Raw genomic sequence first — 17,834 nt, 5'->3', positions numbered from 1 at the left:
TAAGAATTCAGATGGGTGTTTTGGTGTCTTAGTTTAGGTTTTAGTCTTTTCGAAAATCAATTTGTTTTTTTAAAAAAAAAGTAAAAAAATGTATATATTAAATAAGTTTAGGGTCTAAGGATCGGATCTGGGTCCAAAAATTTTTAACACTCGGACCCTAAAAAATTCACTTGGACCCAGACCCGAACCCTTAGGGTCTAAAAAAGTTGGACCCATACCCTTAAATTAGGATCGGGTCCAACAGGGTTCGGGTAGGGTCCTGGACCCATGCCCATCCCTAGCCATAGCCCACGCAATACACAACTCACCCAAGTGATTACTAATTGTAAAACCAAACGAAGCCTGGCCATTAGCTAATTTAGAACCATCAAAATTAATCTTAGACTAAGAGCAAGACAGAGGAGCCCAAGACACCTCCTTTGCGACTCGAGCCATAACCTTCAACAAAGAGGGAGGAACATCAACCTCGACATCTCCAATTTGAGCTTTGCTCCAATCCCGAACAAAGATAATAATGGAGCTTGCCAACCCTCTACCGAAGAAACAACTTCTTGAAAGATAACCTGATTCTAGTGAAACCAAATGAACCACCCAATCATACAACACTTAGCAACATCGATGTCCAACATGGATACCTTAATATTATTAAGATTACCATCTAAATCATCGGAGAAGTGAATAGCAGGAAGGGATTTCCAACCAGCACATCCGAAAGATAAGAAGAAACATCGTTAGTGAAATTACAATGAAACCACAAATGATTACCATCCTCGGAATGAAAATTGCAAAAGCAACACTCTTGAGGGAGATAAACATAGCTTGCTTGAAGCCGAACTTTCGTGGGGGAGGCTAAATCATTACAAATCTTTTATTAAAAGAATTTCACTTTAGGAGGGATACTTAACTTCCAAATCCACAAAAAAAAGACTTGGGAGGTGGGGGGACCAATAGCCAAACCCTGGACTAACAAAGCACCTGACTTGACAGAATACTCACCATCAGGAGTGAGGCACCAAATCAAAGAGTCCTCCTTATCAGAGGTAGGTAAAAATATACTGAGAATAACTTGCTTAATGTCAGTAGGAACCAACCTAGAAAGCTGGGAGACATCCCACTAATTTATCATCATTAATAACATTGGATACTTTGATGTTTTCATACCCCACTACAGGAGGCAAATAGAAGAAATAGGGTAAGGAAAAAAAACCAGTTATCAAGCCAGAAAGAAATTTTACTACTATTACCCACTAGCCAACGAAGGCCTTTTCTAAAAATAGGACGCAACGAGATAAGTTTCTTCCATTGGCAGGAGCAATTATTGGAAGGGACATAGTCAAATAAAAGACATACCCCTCAAATATTTTTTACAATTGAGATCAACCCAGAGATTTTCTAGGTTGTTAACAATTTTTCATAACAACTTCATTTGAACAGCCACATTATTCACATTAGCCTTTCGAAACCCAAGGCCTCCAAACTTTTTCAAAACACAAATCCTATCCCAACCTATAAGGTTGGACGCCCTAGCGTCACTACTTTTATTCCAAAATAAATTCCAGCAAGTCTTGTCTAATGTTCCCTAAATCGAGGTAGGTATAAGAAAATTCTGCATTATAAAATTTTCCTTAGTAGCCAAATTTGCTTGCATTATCAAAACTGCTCTCCCAGCCCAAGAAAGAGAATTAGCCTTCAACTTAGATTTTTGAGATCGGGAAGATTGAATAACTTTTTGAAAAGTATTCTTAGAAAATCTAGCATCGATGATAGGACAACCTAAATAACTACTTAAGGAGAAAGTATTTGAAATGGCATCAGAATGGAGGAAGATTAGAACAAGTCAAATTTATTAAACAATTCTTTTAACACCTTATGAAGTCGACAGTATACAAATAACCACCTTATGAACACTATTTCTTAAATTACCACCTAATATGATGGTTTCTATTTTAGATTATTGTTAACACTTGTAAGACTCCGTCGGAGAAATCATCAATTTTCACATGGAATTTTCTTTTCACGAAATTTGTCAATTTGTGGTAATGCAAAACAAAAAAAAAAAAATCATATCACGTGGTTATTAGAAGAAAAAAAATCTTAATAAGATGATTATTTAGAAAAATTGATATTATTAGATAGTTAAAGTTCAAAAGCTTCATTTTTTCTTTCCTATATAAAAAAGTAAGTTAAAGCTTCTATAAACATGAAGAGAACAAAAATAAAGTGATCAATGAAAAAACTTAGCTACTTGATATTGCAACCAAAGAACGTGCCATTACTTTAAAATTTTTGTCAATTCGGAACCACATCCACTTGAAAAAGAGGAGGATTTAAGACATGTTCGTCTCAATTTTGCTTCTCTTCATTTCACTGAACTTATTAGATTTTATTAATTCTTGATAGATTAATTTGAACTTATTTTGTGAGTATGTCAAATAATTTTTTTAATGAACTGAACTTATCTGACTTATTAGACATAAATTTTAGGTCTGAGCAGGTTTAATCAGCGCTGACCTGGTCTAATTAGGTGTAAACATAAGGGAAAATCAGGACTGGTCAAATCCAATAATCAAGGCTAATAAATTCACTCCAGATAAGTTCAAGTGAAGAGAATGCCATTCAACACTCAAGTTATAAGAACTTACCTTATTAGACCTTATATGAACTAACTTATTCTTATAAGGACAAAAATAAGTAGAACATAACAGGGTAAAATCTGATACAATGTGCGATAAATATTTCCCTCTGTTTCATAATATTTGACACACTTCTCCTAACGCGCTTGCAAATGCATATTTTTAACTATCAATATCTTTAATTTCCTATAAATAAAATTTAGAAAAAAATAATATCGTAAAAGTATATGATGAGACGAATCTAACAAGATTCTACATGACTATATTTTTCCTTACAGGAAAATCAAAAATCCCACTAGTACAGAATAGATGATTTGCGTCGGATGTGAGGCACCTATTTGCGTCGGACATGGGTACGACGCCACAGGCCTCGACGCAGATGACCCAGACATGATCTGCGTCGTATGCTGAACAACGCAGATATATTAGCTATTTGCGTTGCACCTTGTATACGGTGCGACGCAAATCAGTAATATGCGACGCACATATCCCAACATACGACGCATATGGGAGATACGCCCATCTAGCAGCCCATCCAACAGTAATTTGCGTCGCACCTAATGCCACATGCGACGCAAATTACTGAAATTTGATTTTTTTTTTGGGATATTCCATTTGTTACCATTGTACTTTTGGCTTTTCCATCTGGTATCATTATTTTTCAGATATTCTACATGGTACCACTATAATTTGATTTTATTCTCTATGGTAGCATTCAACTAAGTAAAGTGTTAATTTAAGTTAGAATAGGCCAGACTTTTACTTCGATTTACATGTTTTAATTTGCGTTAAGGTTTTAGTAATCGTTTTAGTCGTTAATGTCAAAGTTGAGGTCATATTTGACAATAAAAAGACATAGAACATTATGATCATTTTTATGAAAATTTTGACTGAAAAATAGAGCTTGCTTTAAGGGTTAAAACGACACCCTAAAATCTTAATTTATTAAATTTTTGCAACTGCAAATAGAAACATGCAAACCCAAACAAAATTGTATTCTTATTCAACCATTAACTAACATTTTACTTAAAAAATGGTATGATAAAGATTAATATTAAATTAGAGTGGTATCATGTGGAATTTTAAAATAACAGTGGTACCAAATGGAAAAGCCAAAAATTCAATGGTACTAAATGGAATATCCCTATTTATTTTATTATTTAAATTTCAGCTTTTATTTTTGCAAAAACGCACAGTAAATCCTAAATAAGTCTGAAGTGATCTGCATAGAGGTTTTATGTATTTTGGACCGATGTACACAGATAGATCTTGTTCTTGCTAGAGATAAAAACGCACAAAACAAATAATTCCAGATCGCAAATTCGGACATGATTCCAAAAGCAAATAAATCCCATAATATGACTTAAAATAGCAATCGAATTTTTGCATTAATATGTAAATACTAGATACAAGCAAATTTTTACATTATTATGTAAACATTAGATACAAACATATGTAAAAAATATATACAATATACTTCCTCCGTTTTTTTTAGATGTTACACTTTCCTAAAATTGCATGTTTGTATATAGATGTTACACTTTTTTTTCCTTATTTAGTAACTTTTTCCTAGTGAAATGTCCATCTTACCCTTACTAACTATCAATTTAAAAATTAAAACTCTCTTAATCTACCCTATTAGATCACTAACTAATCTAATCAGATTTTTACCATTTCCACCAAAATTAAATCCCCCCAACTACCTTTCCATCTTCCCCGTAATCATTTAGGAGATTCAACCCCCTCCCCCCCCAACTGATTCACACTGATTCATCCCCCCCCATTAAAGTTCTTCCCCAATTCCCCAACCCCTCCAATTCCCTAACCCTAAAACTACGAACTTCTCTCTATCCCTCAAAACTTCATCTTCTCTCTCTCCACTTTCATTTCTCCTCTTCTGATCTTCTCTTCCTCTCTCTACTGAACTTCAGTTTCTCTCTCTAAATTTCTTCACTTCCTCTTCAAATCTCCCCTTTAAACTTTCGAATTCTCCATTCTTCTCTTGAAATCCTCACTGTTTTCTCTGTATTTCATCTTCAAGTGCTTAAATACCCTAGATCTTGTTTCTTCTTTTCAGAAAAAAACCCTAAAAAAATGTCTAATCTCCAACCCCTTGTTGACGCCTTGTTCCAAATTGACGACGCTGATGAGTCTGCTTCCATTCGCGAGTTGATGTATGCATTTGAGTCTGGGTCTCCTTGGCCAAGGAGGCTTTTTCACAGTGGAGACGCAAAGCAGTTGCTTCGCCCTTTTGCCTTCAAGGCTTTGGGTGTGGTGGTTGATGAGTTTTACCTGGTTACGGGGTTACCAAGGGAATTCCGTCCCTCTTCTTCTTCCAGCTCTCAAAAAATGAGTCCCCAAAATGAGCAGATCTTGGACCTCAGACCAATTTCACAAAGGTTGAGGCCTAGATCGAGGGTTGAGGAAGAAGGGGATGGGAAAAAAGGTAAGGAAATGGTGCGTTCTACCCATGAGATCATTTGCGCGTTAAGGGCTCCGTGTTTTTAAACAGTTGGAAAAAATGGTAAGGTTCAAGAGGTGAAGGAGAAGGAGAAGGAGAAGGGGAAAGAGAAGGAAATTGTGGGGTCTAAGAGGAAGGGGAAATGTCAGTGTGTGGGTTGCATCTACGGCCTTCAACGTCTATGGCGATGAAGGCAGAGTTTATGCAATGTATGTGGAGTCTGATGGGGGGGTTCAAGGTCTTCGATGTGGTTGAAGAACTGCTGGATGAGGAGGAGGCTGAGGATGGTAAGGGTGAGCTTGAAATTCCAATGAGTCCCTGCACAAGTTTAGAACTTGATCCTGATTCTCATTGCTTCCTTATCAGGAGAAAGGAGAGTGCTAGACTCCCTGAGGTTCTATCATCCTAACTCTTTTAATTGCCTTCTGTTTTTCGTTGCCTTATGTTTATGGTTGCCTATGGGTTTGTTGCTGGCTATTATTGGTTGCCTATGAATTTTGTGGGTTGGCTGTTTTTGGTTGCCTATGAATTTTTTGGTTGGCTTGTGTATTTGGTTCCCTATGAATTTTTTGGTTGGGGTCTGTTTTTGGTTGTTGCCTATGAATTTTTTGGTTGGCTGTTTTTGGTTGCCTATGAATTTTTTGGTTGGGTTCTGTTTTTGGTTGGCTTGTGTATTTGGTTGGCTTGCGTATTTGGTTGCCTATGAATTTTTTGGGAAGCCTATGGTATTGTGATGTTGGTATTTGATTGGGTTAACTTTTTGGTTGCCTATGAATTTTTTGGTTAGCTTCTGTTTTTGGTTGGCTTGTGTATTTGGTTGCCTTGTTTTTTTGGGAAGCCTATGAGTGTTGGTTTGGATTGGAGGTTTGAGGATGAACAAATGGCTAATGATGTACTTCTGTTTTTGGTTGGCTTGTGTTTTTGGTTGCCTTCTGTTTTTGGGTGCTGAGTTAAGTAAGTCCTCCACTGTTTACACAATGAGTCCCTCTTGCTTCCCCCCTTGAGTCCCAAAATTCTTTAAAATTTAAAATCCAGATGATGAAGGGACTCATACATTGGGCTTGAAGAGCAGTAGATGATTTGCTCCTTATTGGTGTTAAACCAATAAGTTGAGGTTTTAAATCATCCATTGATTCCTCAATGAGCCATTCAATTATCCCTGATGGATTTAATAAAACACACATCTTACTTTAAACTTGTTGACATGCAAAAGAATAAAAATAACCATAAATGCTTAACTTCATTAAATCTTGCATCACTGCTTATACAAACCAGTCCTTCAACATGTACAAAAAGTCTAATAAGTAAACAAGAACCCCCCAAAAACTTCTGGTTTGCTTAGAAGTGTTGCTTCATCTTGTCCATAATCTTTAACAAAAAGTCTGAAATAGTATACCTGTGTATTTGTGCAAGTAGATCCTTCATCTTCTTCTATACTAGATATATACCAAAAAGTTGCTCCCCATTCTTTTCCTTCATACACAGTTTAGTTATGTTCAAAAAAAGTTACCACATCTTCTGGCCATTCTACTCTTGATGTGCATCTAATTAGTCAAATGTTTCTCCTACATTCACAAACCTCTCATTCAAATAAGTAACTGCCTCATCTATCAATGCTTGGTCCACTTCCACATTTTTTGGAAGTAATCCCTGTCTCTCTAACTTTTTTTTTGCATGGTGTGGATTCTTGAAATTGTTCCCCCTTTGCACTTTAGTATTTCTACCATAACATATTGTAATTGCAACCAAGTGTACTATAATACTTCTGGGTCAAAGAACTCATAACAGTCCTGCACTCTTAAAATCAGTTCATCTAGATTCTTAGGAAATGATTGATATTGTAGTGCTTGAATTGCTCTAAAAAACCCCAAGTCTAGCACATTTAAGTCAGGGGACTGAGGTGGCTGATTGATGAGTTGGATATTGAATCAATTTTGAGTTACTGCTGCTATAAATTCTGGGTCTGATGCATGAATGTGAGGTCTAGCATTGTCTTGTTGTATGTAGATTTCTTTGGACACACCTTCTGGCCAATTCCTCATGATGGCAGGTATGATAGTGTTAACTATCATGTCCCTATAACTGGTAGTGTACACTTTCAATTGCCTTTGTCAACAAAGTACTGCCCTTCTGGTTTTTAGTTGAATATTTAGCTCTTGCATACTCAACAAAAGGGTAGATACCAAATTTCCCATCATGTATCATCCTTCCCTCACTGTCCTTAATAGGTCTAGATGTGGCACACATGAACATGGCTTTTATCTTAAATCTCTCTTGGACTGACAACAACTATAAGGGTCATCTTCAGCAGGAAGCAAGTAAAACCTCCTCATGTCTGGACTTAAATAAAACTACTTCTCATCTATGTGAACAACATTTTGCATGTCAACAAATTTTGGTGGTTGTGTCCTTGTTGCTGGTAATATGTGTTGTAACACCCACTTCATTCTTTGAACTTATGATCTTCTGTCAGTTTTGGGTGGGTGCTACTAGTGTGACTTCTCAGCTTACCCCGTTTCAGTAGACTGTAAACAGTGGAGGGGGGAATTCTAAGATATCCAGCAAATGCCCTTATACTTGTCCTCAGATTAAGTGGGACTGACTGAAGCCATTTGTCATCATAATTTAAGCTTCCTACCACATCTTCCTGCTTTTTTGTTTCTCACATCTATGGCATGCCAACTTCTCTCTGTTTTTTTGCATCTTTCCATATCCTATCTAATGTCATCCTACTTATGCCATGCTTTCTTGCTATTTCTGTTTTTAAACCCCGTGGAAATTTACCATTTATTTCAGAGGTAAGTAGGTCATCAACCAACATTCTTCTTTTTGTTAAAGTTAAATGTGGTTTTGGGTTGATGAACTTACATTGTTTTCTATTTCTGTGTTTTGTTGTTGTCGGTTACCCTGCTGATTTGGTTGGTCTGCTTGAATGCCATATGCTGCTGCTGTACCTCCATCATCATCATCCTCTGTGTCATCATCACTGTTGTAATGTGTCCACATCTCATGCATCAGCAACTCATCCTCCATGCCTTCAATTTCCAGCAACTCTTGAAGGCCAAACATCCTGCCCTCCCTCATCTGCTGACCTCATATGATTAAGTTGGAGAAGATTTTTTGAAGACTGAAGTTTGAAGTTTTTTGTGGGAAACTTCAGTTCTTAATTTAGTAGGAATTTTTTTGTAATTGGTCCTGTACAATGTGTGTGCAGTGAATTATGGAAACAATCTGATTTTTGTAAAAAAACTAAACCATGGTGCTAAACAATATTTTCTCTCTCCTCATTTTGGGAAATAAGCCCCCATTTAATGTTGGGGGTTTATATAGAGGATAGAGTATGGTAATGGTAGGCTTAAAGTAACTTTGAAATTGGGTAATTTAAATTTTTTGCAAATTTTCAGTTTTATGAAAATTTTGGAGGAAAAATAATTTGGTGCCAAAAAAAATTGGCTCCCCCACTTTTCTCTCTCCTCAGCCGAGTATAATTTGGGAGGGAACCAACTAGTGGTCCCTCTTTTCTCTCTCCTCCCTTGCCTTAAACCCCCCATGTGCAATCGTCCCCACACCTTTAATCCCCTACACTTATTCTCTCCTAATCACTCCTCCAATTTTTGCCTAGAAAACCACAATTTTTGAAAGTGTAACATCTAAAAAAACGGATGAAGTACACAAAACAAATTACATTGTAAAAAAATTAAAACTGAATCTAAAAAGGAACATTGCAACGGTTCGATGTATTCGAGGGAGACGACTTCGAGAAGAACCAATTCCAGATCTGAAAATTAAAAAGTAAATTCTAAATCAAAAAATAAACCCTAAAAATGCCAAAAAGTAAACAAAAAAAATAGATATAAAAAACTAAAAAATAAAACGAAAGGATCAGAGTTTTTAATTTTCATTTGCATGAACTAAATTTTTAGTTTTCAGATCTGAAAATGAAAAACGAATTTTCAGATTTGAAAACTAAAAAGATCAGATCTAAAAATGAAAAAATATATCAGATTTAAAAATTGAAACAACTTCGAACCTGTCAAAGCGAGAGAGAAAACTGTGATTCGCCGAAAAACAGAAAATCAGATCTAAGATGCGCATAGGTCGCCTGAAAATAGAAAATCAGATAAATGTAAGTCGTCTGTTTAGTTCGCTGAAATCGTTCGTTTAGTCGCTAATATGAGTGATTCGTTCGCTGAAATCGTTGTTGGTGTTTGAAGAAGTGGAGTCCTTGAGATGTTCGATGCAGATGGAAGAGAAGCGGTTGAGTTGAGAGAGAGAGAGAGAGAGAGAGAGAGAGAGAGAGAGAGAGAGAGAGAGAGAGAGAGAGAGAGGGGCACTCAGAATTGAGAGGGAGAGGCGCTGATAATTGAGAGAGAGAGGGCATGTGAGGCGCTAGGGTTTATGAAATAAAAAGGGTAGGTAGTGGGCCTCGTGGCCTATCTGCGTCGCACACTATGTATGTGCGACGCAAGTTACCTTTGTGCGTCGCACCCAGCTCCTAGTGCGACGCACATTACCTCAATTTCTCCCCACTGAGACGCAACAATATGCGTTGCACCAAAGCAGAATGCGGCGCACAAATACAATATGCGTCGTACATACTGAGGGTGCGACGCATATTGGTCGTATCCTGATATGGTTGTTGATGATTTGCGTCGAACGCTCTTTGGCATGCGACGCAAATAAGTTTTTTGCGTCACTTTCGTGTCTGTGCGACGCAAATCAGGGGACGCAAATCGTCGTTTTTCTACTAGTGCACGGTTAAAGGAGAGTTGCAAATAATATCACATTGACAATAACGAAAATTAATTAAGTTGCAAAACATTAATTATAAATATTTAATATACATAACATTATTAATTGCTAATTTGGCCTAGTGAAAAGGAGAGCCACCAATAGCTTTTTAAAGTTATTTGATCTCCTTCATGTTTTGTTAGTAGTTAACTAGTATTTTGACAGACGTTGCCTCGGGTGATCGGGATAGTTATAATTATCAAATTTATTATTATATAATAGATTTTATTAGCTTATAATAGTATTTTGTCTAGTGAAAAATTGAAAAATGGGCGTTATGGCATAAAAAAAAATTCTAAGAAATTAGGGATAAAAATAACAATTTCAATGCAATATATAAGGGCAAGAAAGTGTCATTACTTAATAAAAGTGTTAGATATCAAGAAGCTTGTTTATGTCTTTACCATTATATATAATTATAAGACTTTATTATATTTTACTTTGAAATATTAAGCATTGAAATTATAGTGGCTTAGTGGTTAAATTCTCACATTTCATTTCAAAGGTTAATATTTTTAAATGATATTATAAACAAGTGTATTGAAAGTTTGAGAAGATTGTCACGTGACACCATTTCTTTGATAGCAGGAACGCCTTTTAATATATTTGTATAGGTTTAGCCTTTTTTATAGAATAAGTATTATTGCTAACTTAGGATCCGAAAAAAGCCCCTCCCCCCCTCTTTTTCTCTCTAAACCCTAACCTCCCTTACTCTTTCTTCATCAGTTAGGGGGCTGCCATGATGTTTCCATCCATGGTAAGCCCCTCAACCTCTTTTATTTTCAGTTTTTATTTTTGTGGAATAAATTAGTATCTTTTTATGGGATTTTTTTAGTACTCTCTGCTGTGGAGATCTCCTTCTCCCCTATGGAAGTTGTGAGTATGATTTTTTTTTGTTTTTAGGTATGAGAAATTGTTCTTATTGGTTGAAGTTCGAGACTCAACATGAAGGTATTGGAATCTCGGATGTGGTAAACATGGCTCGATCAAGATTGTTCTTCCCAAACTATGTCAGAATGATAGACTTCCTCATCAATAGCTGTTTGATTCAGCAAATACAAGGGGGTTGCGCTGTATTGCTCGATCTGGTTCATTATAGTTTTTTCGAAGACAAATTTGATTTAACCTTGTTTGATTGTATCTTGTTTTTCTTTAATATCTATTGTAGATGTCGTTTGGCCTTCAATTAATGAAATTTCTCCTTCAAAAAAAAGCCTTTTTTTTTTACTATACTGAATATATTAAATATTACTAATTGAACTTAATTTTTATAAATTAAGCTAATTTTAAACCTATAAAAGTATATTTCATGAGTCACCATTATCTTTGTACTCCCTCCGTCCCTTAATAGAGTGCCCATTTCTCCAATGCACGTTTGCCAATGCACGTTTTGTATCGTTAATATCTTTAGTTTCATATTAGTAAAAATTATAAAAGTTTGATTTTCTTAATGTACATAATGAGACGAATCAAACAAGACCCCACATGACTATGTTTTTTCTTATATATTAGAAATATTTTTTGAGGGCTTTCTTTACCTTTGAATAGTGTCCAAAAAAGAAATGGGCACTCTATTAAGGGACGGAGGGAGTATAAGGTAAACCAACCTTTGATGTTTAATCCCTTAGTCCAGTATTTTTGGGCTATACCTATCTATATAATACTATAAAGCAATAAGGATTTGCTTATGTGTCAAGAGCAAATTGAATTGCTGCTGTGTCAATCCTTTGTAATATCTTTTACAATTTTTCGCCACGTGTATTTGTCTTTAAATATTTCTGTTATGCATTACTTTTTTTAGGCATATAATTGGAAAGCTATTTAAGAAAGTTTATGGAATGTAAATCAACTAAATTTTAGGAATCGATTGCTATTAATTAGTAATTACTTACGCATCAAAAATCAGCCAAAAAAAATATATCTCCTAAATCCGATATTTCAGGCACTAATTAAAAAAATCATATCCCCTTAATACAGTATTTTAGAAACTAATTAAAAATTCATATCCCCTAAGTTCGTTATTTGAGTTATTAATCATATATTTTGGCACTAATTAAGAAATAAATTTATAGCAAGAAGCTGATATTTTAGGTACTACTTAAGGTATTACAACTATTTAAATGAACATGTTGTACTCTCTTCTTAAACTCAAATTAAAACAAAAGTCTTAACATATGTTAATATTAAACTTAAAATTTACCAAGGGACGTATTAATTATAAAATAAGTTGTATTATAGGTTTTTTTTTAAAAGTTCAAATTATAAGATCATTGACCACATATCCATACCATCAAAATTGAAAGTTCATTGCAAACTATAAAATCGTGGGCCGTCATATTACAAAGACTACGGTGTATCCCATAAAACGATGATAATTATTAGTGAGTTACAATGTGATTAGCAATACAAAACACGATCCATGATAAAATCAATAATAATTGAAGTTACCACCTCATGTATAACACACAAAAATAAACATCTTATGTATTAACACTTAGTTTGCATAAAAGAATAAACATCTTATGTACTAACACTTAGCTTGCACAAAAGAATAAACATCTTATGTACTAATACTTGCACAAAAGTCTAAACATCTTATGTACTAACACCTAATATTAAACTATCAACTAAAAAATGGATTAGCCAACATATATATAGATAAGAAAAGATAACAAAGCCCAACAAAAGTTAACTTTTACTTGGCTCATGAGGTTTGTAAAACTTAAAGGAGGGTAGCCTAATTGTAACAACAAGCATGAGATGTCTTAAAGTTTAGTATAATAACAATGGGACCCCTTTCATTGTACAAAATATCACATCACAGTATTTAAAGTCCGCTAGGAATATGATATCTTAACTGGTAAATGTATAACATCTTTATGTAAGGTTAAAGATTAAAAATTACATATAGAACTTATGTGAAATTTATTGTCCATAATTTTAGTAAAGTTGTATCTTTGTGAAGTTTATAAGTCATATAGAAGTATATTTGTTCAGTTTACTCACAACAACCGAATCACAACTAAAAGAAATAATATTACCATACATATGAAATTTGAGAGCTCATAATTTCTAGTTGTTCATCTCAAAGAAAAGATAAAATGTCATATAATATATTTCCACATTGATTTTTATTTGTATATATTACCGTTCATTTGGAACAAGTATGGAACAAGTATTATTGACCTGGGTCAGTGAGCTAATCACAAACTCGCAATAAAATTGAAAAAAGGGTGAATTGTGCATGTAACAAATAATTGACAATATAATTTATTTAATATTTTACTTTCCAAAATAAAAAAAAAAAAAGGGCCAAATAGTATGAAACTTACAAGCTTTAAATTCTAAGAGAGGTGCGTAGAATCTTACTTCTATCTAGAAGCCGAATATAATCTTAACAAAATCTAAGTTTGCTAGAAATGGGTCAAATAGTATTAAAATTCCAAACTGTAAAACTCTTGCTTAGAACTCTCAGTTTTCACTGCCATAAAAATTCTATCTTTTTCCATCTCAATTTGAACATTTAGAAAGTGAATCATCATCTTCATATAAAAAACTTATGTAGATAACATCTGAATCTCACACATCCAACTTTAATGGATAAAAACACAATCAAATTTATTTTTTCTCCATTTTCGAAAATATCAAGTGTGTTCGATGAATCTGTGGTCAAACTTTTTGCATAACTTTTTTCGAATAAATCTGGAATTGAACGGGAAATTTTTTCTTTAATAACATAAGATTCAAATTATTCAAATTGATTGAATGTAGCAATTTTTCGAATAAATCTCCATTTTATTTAAATATTATATTGCCCATTCAGGAGAAAGGTTCAATTAAATATAACAATTCTATCTATGTTTTAAATCTCCATTTTTGGTTTGTAAGTTGCACGGGTTTAGTTAGCCATATCAAGAGTTACCATCATTAGGGTTTGAAATTTTATTTGTGATAAAGATCACGGGGTCTCAAGATAACAAAAGAATGAGGTGAGATGGACTGTGGAAAGTAGGGACGGCAGAAAGTGAGAAAAGAAGTGGTTGCATGATTGAATCCCAATAATGGAGCGAATTGTGATTTTATTTGATCCTCAATGTGAAGTAATAGGTAGAGCAAAGACTTTTTCAGTCAACGCCGCACGATAATATTAATTACATCAATCATTAAATGCACGGATTATAAGTCAGTTTTAATATATTCCTCATAAACGATATGATTATAAAAAGTTTAAATCACCATCTAATATTCACCCCATAATTTTGAGAGAAACATCAAGTCATACAATTTATTAATAAAAAAAAAAATTATACATTTTGTACGGGTCAAAACCTAATTAAACCTATATATCAACATTCGACACCTATCACACAAGGTCCACAACTAACTACCATATTCCCCGCAAAGAAAAACTAACTACCTTAAATTTTATAGTGTTCTATGATTATATATATGCATATAGTCAACAAACCATTTTAATTTAAAGAATAAAAACTTGCTTTTACAAAGCCTTTTTCATGCCAGAATCTTCCTGAGCAATTATATACTGGTAGGCAGCACAATTTGTTTATACTTAGCGCTGCATTATTATTCTCTAATAGAGGAAGGCAGGGAGAGAAGAGGTATGATTAGTTTCTTCTTTTCCTTACCTAAGGAAAGAACATATCAGAAATAAAGGGATTTGACAGCCTCAATTATTTCTCTTTTTCACAGTATCTTTGTCTTTAACTTTTATATTTTGTTCCAATAATTCCAACTTCTCCCTTGAAATTTATAAAAGAACCAAGAAAAGGCACGTTAGTTTTCAGGCTTATCCCCCATCCATATTAGAGAAATTTTGATAGGTAAATGTTGAATTGGATGATTAACCCTACCTTAAATGAAAGTACTTTCTCCATTTCATTTTAAATGCAATAAATGAATATTATTTGTAAAATATAAAATATTTAGCTGTTACATTTAAAACGAAACGGAAAAAATACTAATTACAAACTTATATCATTCTCTATCTAGTAAAGAAATTGATTTTTCCAAGACTAGGATAATATTGCCGTTGGCTCTTAGCAATAGTATATACTTGTATTATTGTCTTAAAAAAAATTCACCCTTCGATAATTTCTTTATGAGATCAAGAGTTAGATAAAAAGGGAAAAACATTGTACGCATACTCAATTTTATCTTATCGATTCAAATGAGCGAACAAGTAAAATGAGAGAGCTTCAATGTCTTCAAATGATTACAAAATAGCTTTGAATGTACAATCATGGTACAACAAGGGAGCAATAAATGCGTTAGAAGAAGTGAACTTTCCCATATTTGCCATTAAATTCATCTCAAGATAAAAATAATATTCATCTTAAAAAAAAAAAGAGTAGGTAGAAAACTAGAAATAACTAATAAGGATATTTCACTTAAAGAGAATGGACCATTATTTTTATAGTATGTTACACTTTTGACCCAATTTCAAACAAAAATTTTAAGAGTGTAATAAGGTTACAAAAATATCATACCATAAGCCATAAAGTGAGAGTATACAATTTATAATGCAATATTTGTTTTGACAAAGCAAAAGTTTATGGAGTGCAACGAATATTAGTTGGGCTAATTCAATGCTTATAATAAAAACCACAAAAAGGTGACCTTCAAGCATCATCATTGATCACCCTAAAACCCTTACCAAGTAACTATACATACATATCTTTTACTTTAATAATCACCCTAAAATTTCTTCTAATACCTATATAACCAAAATTTGATTTGACTATTTGTATGTAATTATGCAAAAGGGCACAAAGTGATTATCAAAACAATGTTTTGCTATGATGATAATAGTAGGTTAAAATATCTCAATGTTTTACTTTTAACTAATGATAGCAAGAGAAAGGAAAAACATAGTGTACCTAATTATAAACAAGGAAGAAAGTCTTTCTCAAAACCAAAAGAAAAAAAAGATGACATATTTTTACATCATTTAGACTCAACATATTTGTCCAACTTCACCCACCAACCAATCCCAAAATAGATCAAAGATGTAAACTTTGCATGTAAAAATAGTTTACATAGAGCAACTTGAGCAAACCCCATGAAAAAAAAAGGGGAGAAAATTTAATTTAGTTTCATTTCAACCTTATTAAAAACTATTCATGAGTGCATTATACATATTTACAATAAACTTACCAAAAAAAAAAAAACTCATATGACAAGATCAAAACTGCCCATATATTTTTTTTACATAATAATACAAAAAAAAAAGAGCAGGGGAGTATATCATACAAGATTGTAATTAAGAAACAAAGCTAAACAAGTCTTAATTACTTACTAAAAAAAAGAAGTTGGGAAGAAAATTAAGTAGATTCATAAACTTAGCAAAAAAAACTTAATTAACCCACCTTTAAAATTTATCCATCTTCTCATTTTCTCAACCCCAAACACTTCCCCAAATTCTCTCACCAATAAAACTCACAATCTTCCTTACAGAAGACCCCTGTTTTTCCCCTGTTTCATCACCAACATCATCATCATCATCATCTTCATCTTCTTCCACTGAGTCAACTCGACCCAACTCAGTGTTAACTCGGACAGACCCATCTGAGCCATGAACATCATCATCATTCATAATACAACTTATAATATCAATATTATTAACATTAATATTGATATTATTATTATTAGTTGTAGTAATATTAATATTATCAAAGCTTCCTTTGATACAAGTATTTTCTTTGTTATTATTCTTCCTTTTACCTCTTCTGCTTAATCCTTGTTTCTTCTTTCTTTGAGACAACAAATTATCTTCAAAAGCGTCGATAATCTCATGAATAAGCTGACGATTCGGGGACGAATCCCAACGAGCCCAAAAATTAGTGTAACATGTGAAACAATAACAGGAAAAACAAGGAGGATGTTGTTGATTATTATTATTATTACTATTTTTGAGGTGTTTTTTGGAGGATGATTTTGAAGGGTCAAAATCAAAAGGTGTTGTAGAAGAACAAGATAGAAGATAAGCTAAGACTTCTTTGTCTTGAGAAGAGAGAGATGCAGCAAGAGTTAGAATGGCAGCTGGAAGATAGGAGAGAGAAAATTCAGGAGACGATGAAGATGGAGATGGAGATGGAGATGGAGAAGGGTGAACTTGCCCTTTTTTGTAGAGTTTTTTCATGGTTTTTTATGTATTTTTGTGAGTGTTTTTGTAAAAAAAGGTTGTTTTTTTTTTTTTGAAGAAGAGAGGTGTTTATGTGAGAGAATAAAGAGAGAGAGAGAGAATGAGAAGAGAAGAAGAAGTCTTATCTACCTATTTGAGTTGAGGTTTGAGGGTGGTGATGGGGGGAATAATATTAGTATGTGGGATTAAGGAAGTAAGGACTTGGTTGATGAGTCTTTTTATGTCTTTCTATTGAGTTGTCATGGTGGACCTTTATTTTTTCATTATTTTCATGTAGTTGTTCTTTTACCAAGGTCTAGTGCTCATCTCGAGGGTCAATTCTCAATTGTAATGCATTAGATACAAAATAAATTAGGATGATGATTTAGAATGAGTAACAATTTTAGAATGAGGCCATGAGGGTAACAATTGATGATCATATGTGAAAATCTTAAGTTTGTGATAATGTTTGTTGCCTAATTACCAGCCTGATTTGCTTTTCGAAATATATATATATATGTTTAAGTTCTTCACATATAAATTGTCTATAAGATTAGCTAGTTAATGTGTTGGATTGGAACAACTTTTCTAATGTTGAGTAAATAGCTAGCTAGTAAATTACTTTATTACTTTCCTAAAAAAAAAAAGTAAATTATTGTATGTATTTTGGATTCTAGTGATGTCTTTCTCAATGCATGACCAAAAGAATACTTTGATGAAGCCCAAAGGCCTCTACGGTGAAGGGTTTAGTAGATTTGAGAGAGGAAGTGCATGCATACTTCAAAAATGTTGACATTGTCTTCGTTTT

The 17,834-nt window shown here is 33.6% G+C and overlaps 1 protein-coding gene across 1 annotated transcript; it reads right to left on the bottom strand.

The window, feature by feature from the left end:
• Positions 1 to 16,079: 16,079 nt before the first annotated feature.
• LOC104883003 (uncharacterized) lies at positions 16,080 to 17,251 on the bottom strand. Its single transcript, XM_010667443.4, has one exon. It carries the CDS (start codon positions 17,042 to 17,044, stop codon positions 16,301 to 16,303), a length of 744 nt encoding a protein of 247 aa, XP_010665745.1. The 5' UTR covers positions 17,045 to 17,251; the 3' UTR covers positions 16,080 to 16,300.
• Between the last annotated feature and the right edge of the window lie 583 nt (positions 17,252 to 17,834).

This window comes from Beta vulgaris, chromosome 8 (assembly GCF_026745355.1).
Source record: "Beta vulgaris subsp. vulgaris cultivar EL10 chromosome 8, EL10.2, whole genome shotgun sequence".
NCBI classification, from domain to species: Eukaryota; Viridiplantae; Streptophyta; class Magnoliopsida; order Caryophyllales; family Amaranthaceae; genus Beta; species Beta vulgaris.
The sequence above is the reverse complement of the archived record's forward strand: the minus strand, read 5'-3'. Positions and strand labels throughout refer to the sequence as shown.

What these genes read in the sequence shown, in the direction of transcription:
- LOC104883003 (XM_010667443.4), bottom strand. Translation starts at nt 17,044, where the DNA reads ATGAAAAAACTCTACAAAAAAGGGCAAGTTCACCCTTCTCCATCTCCA.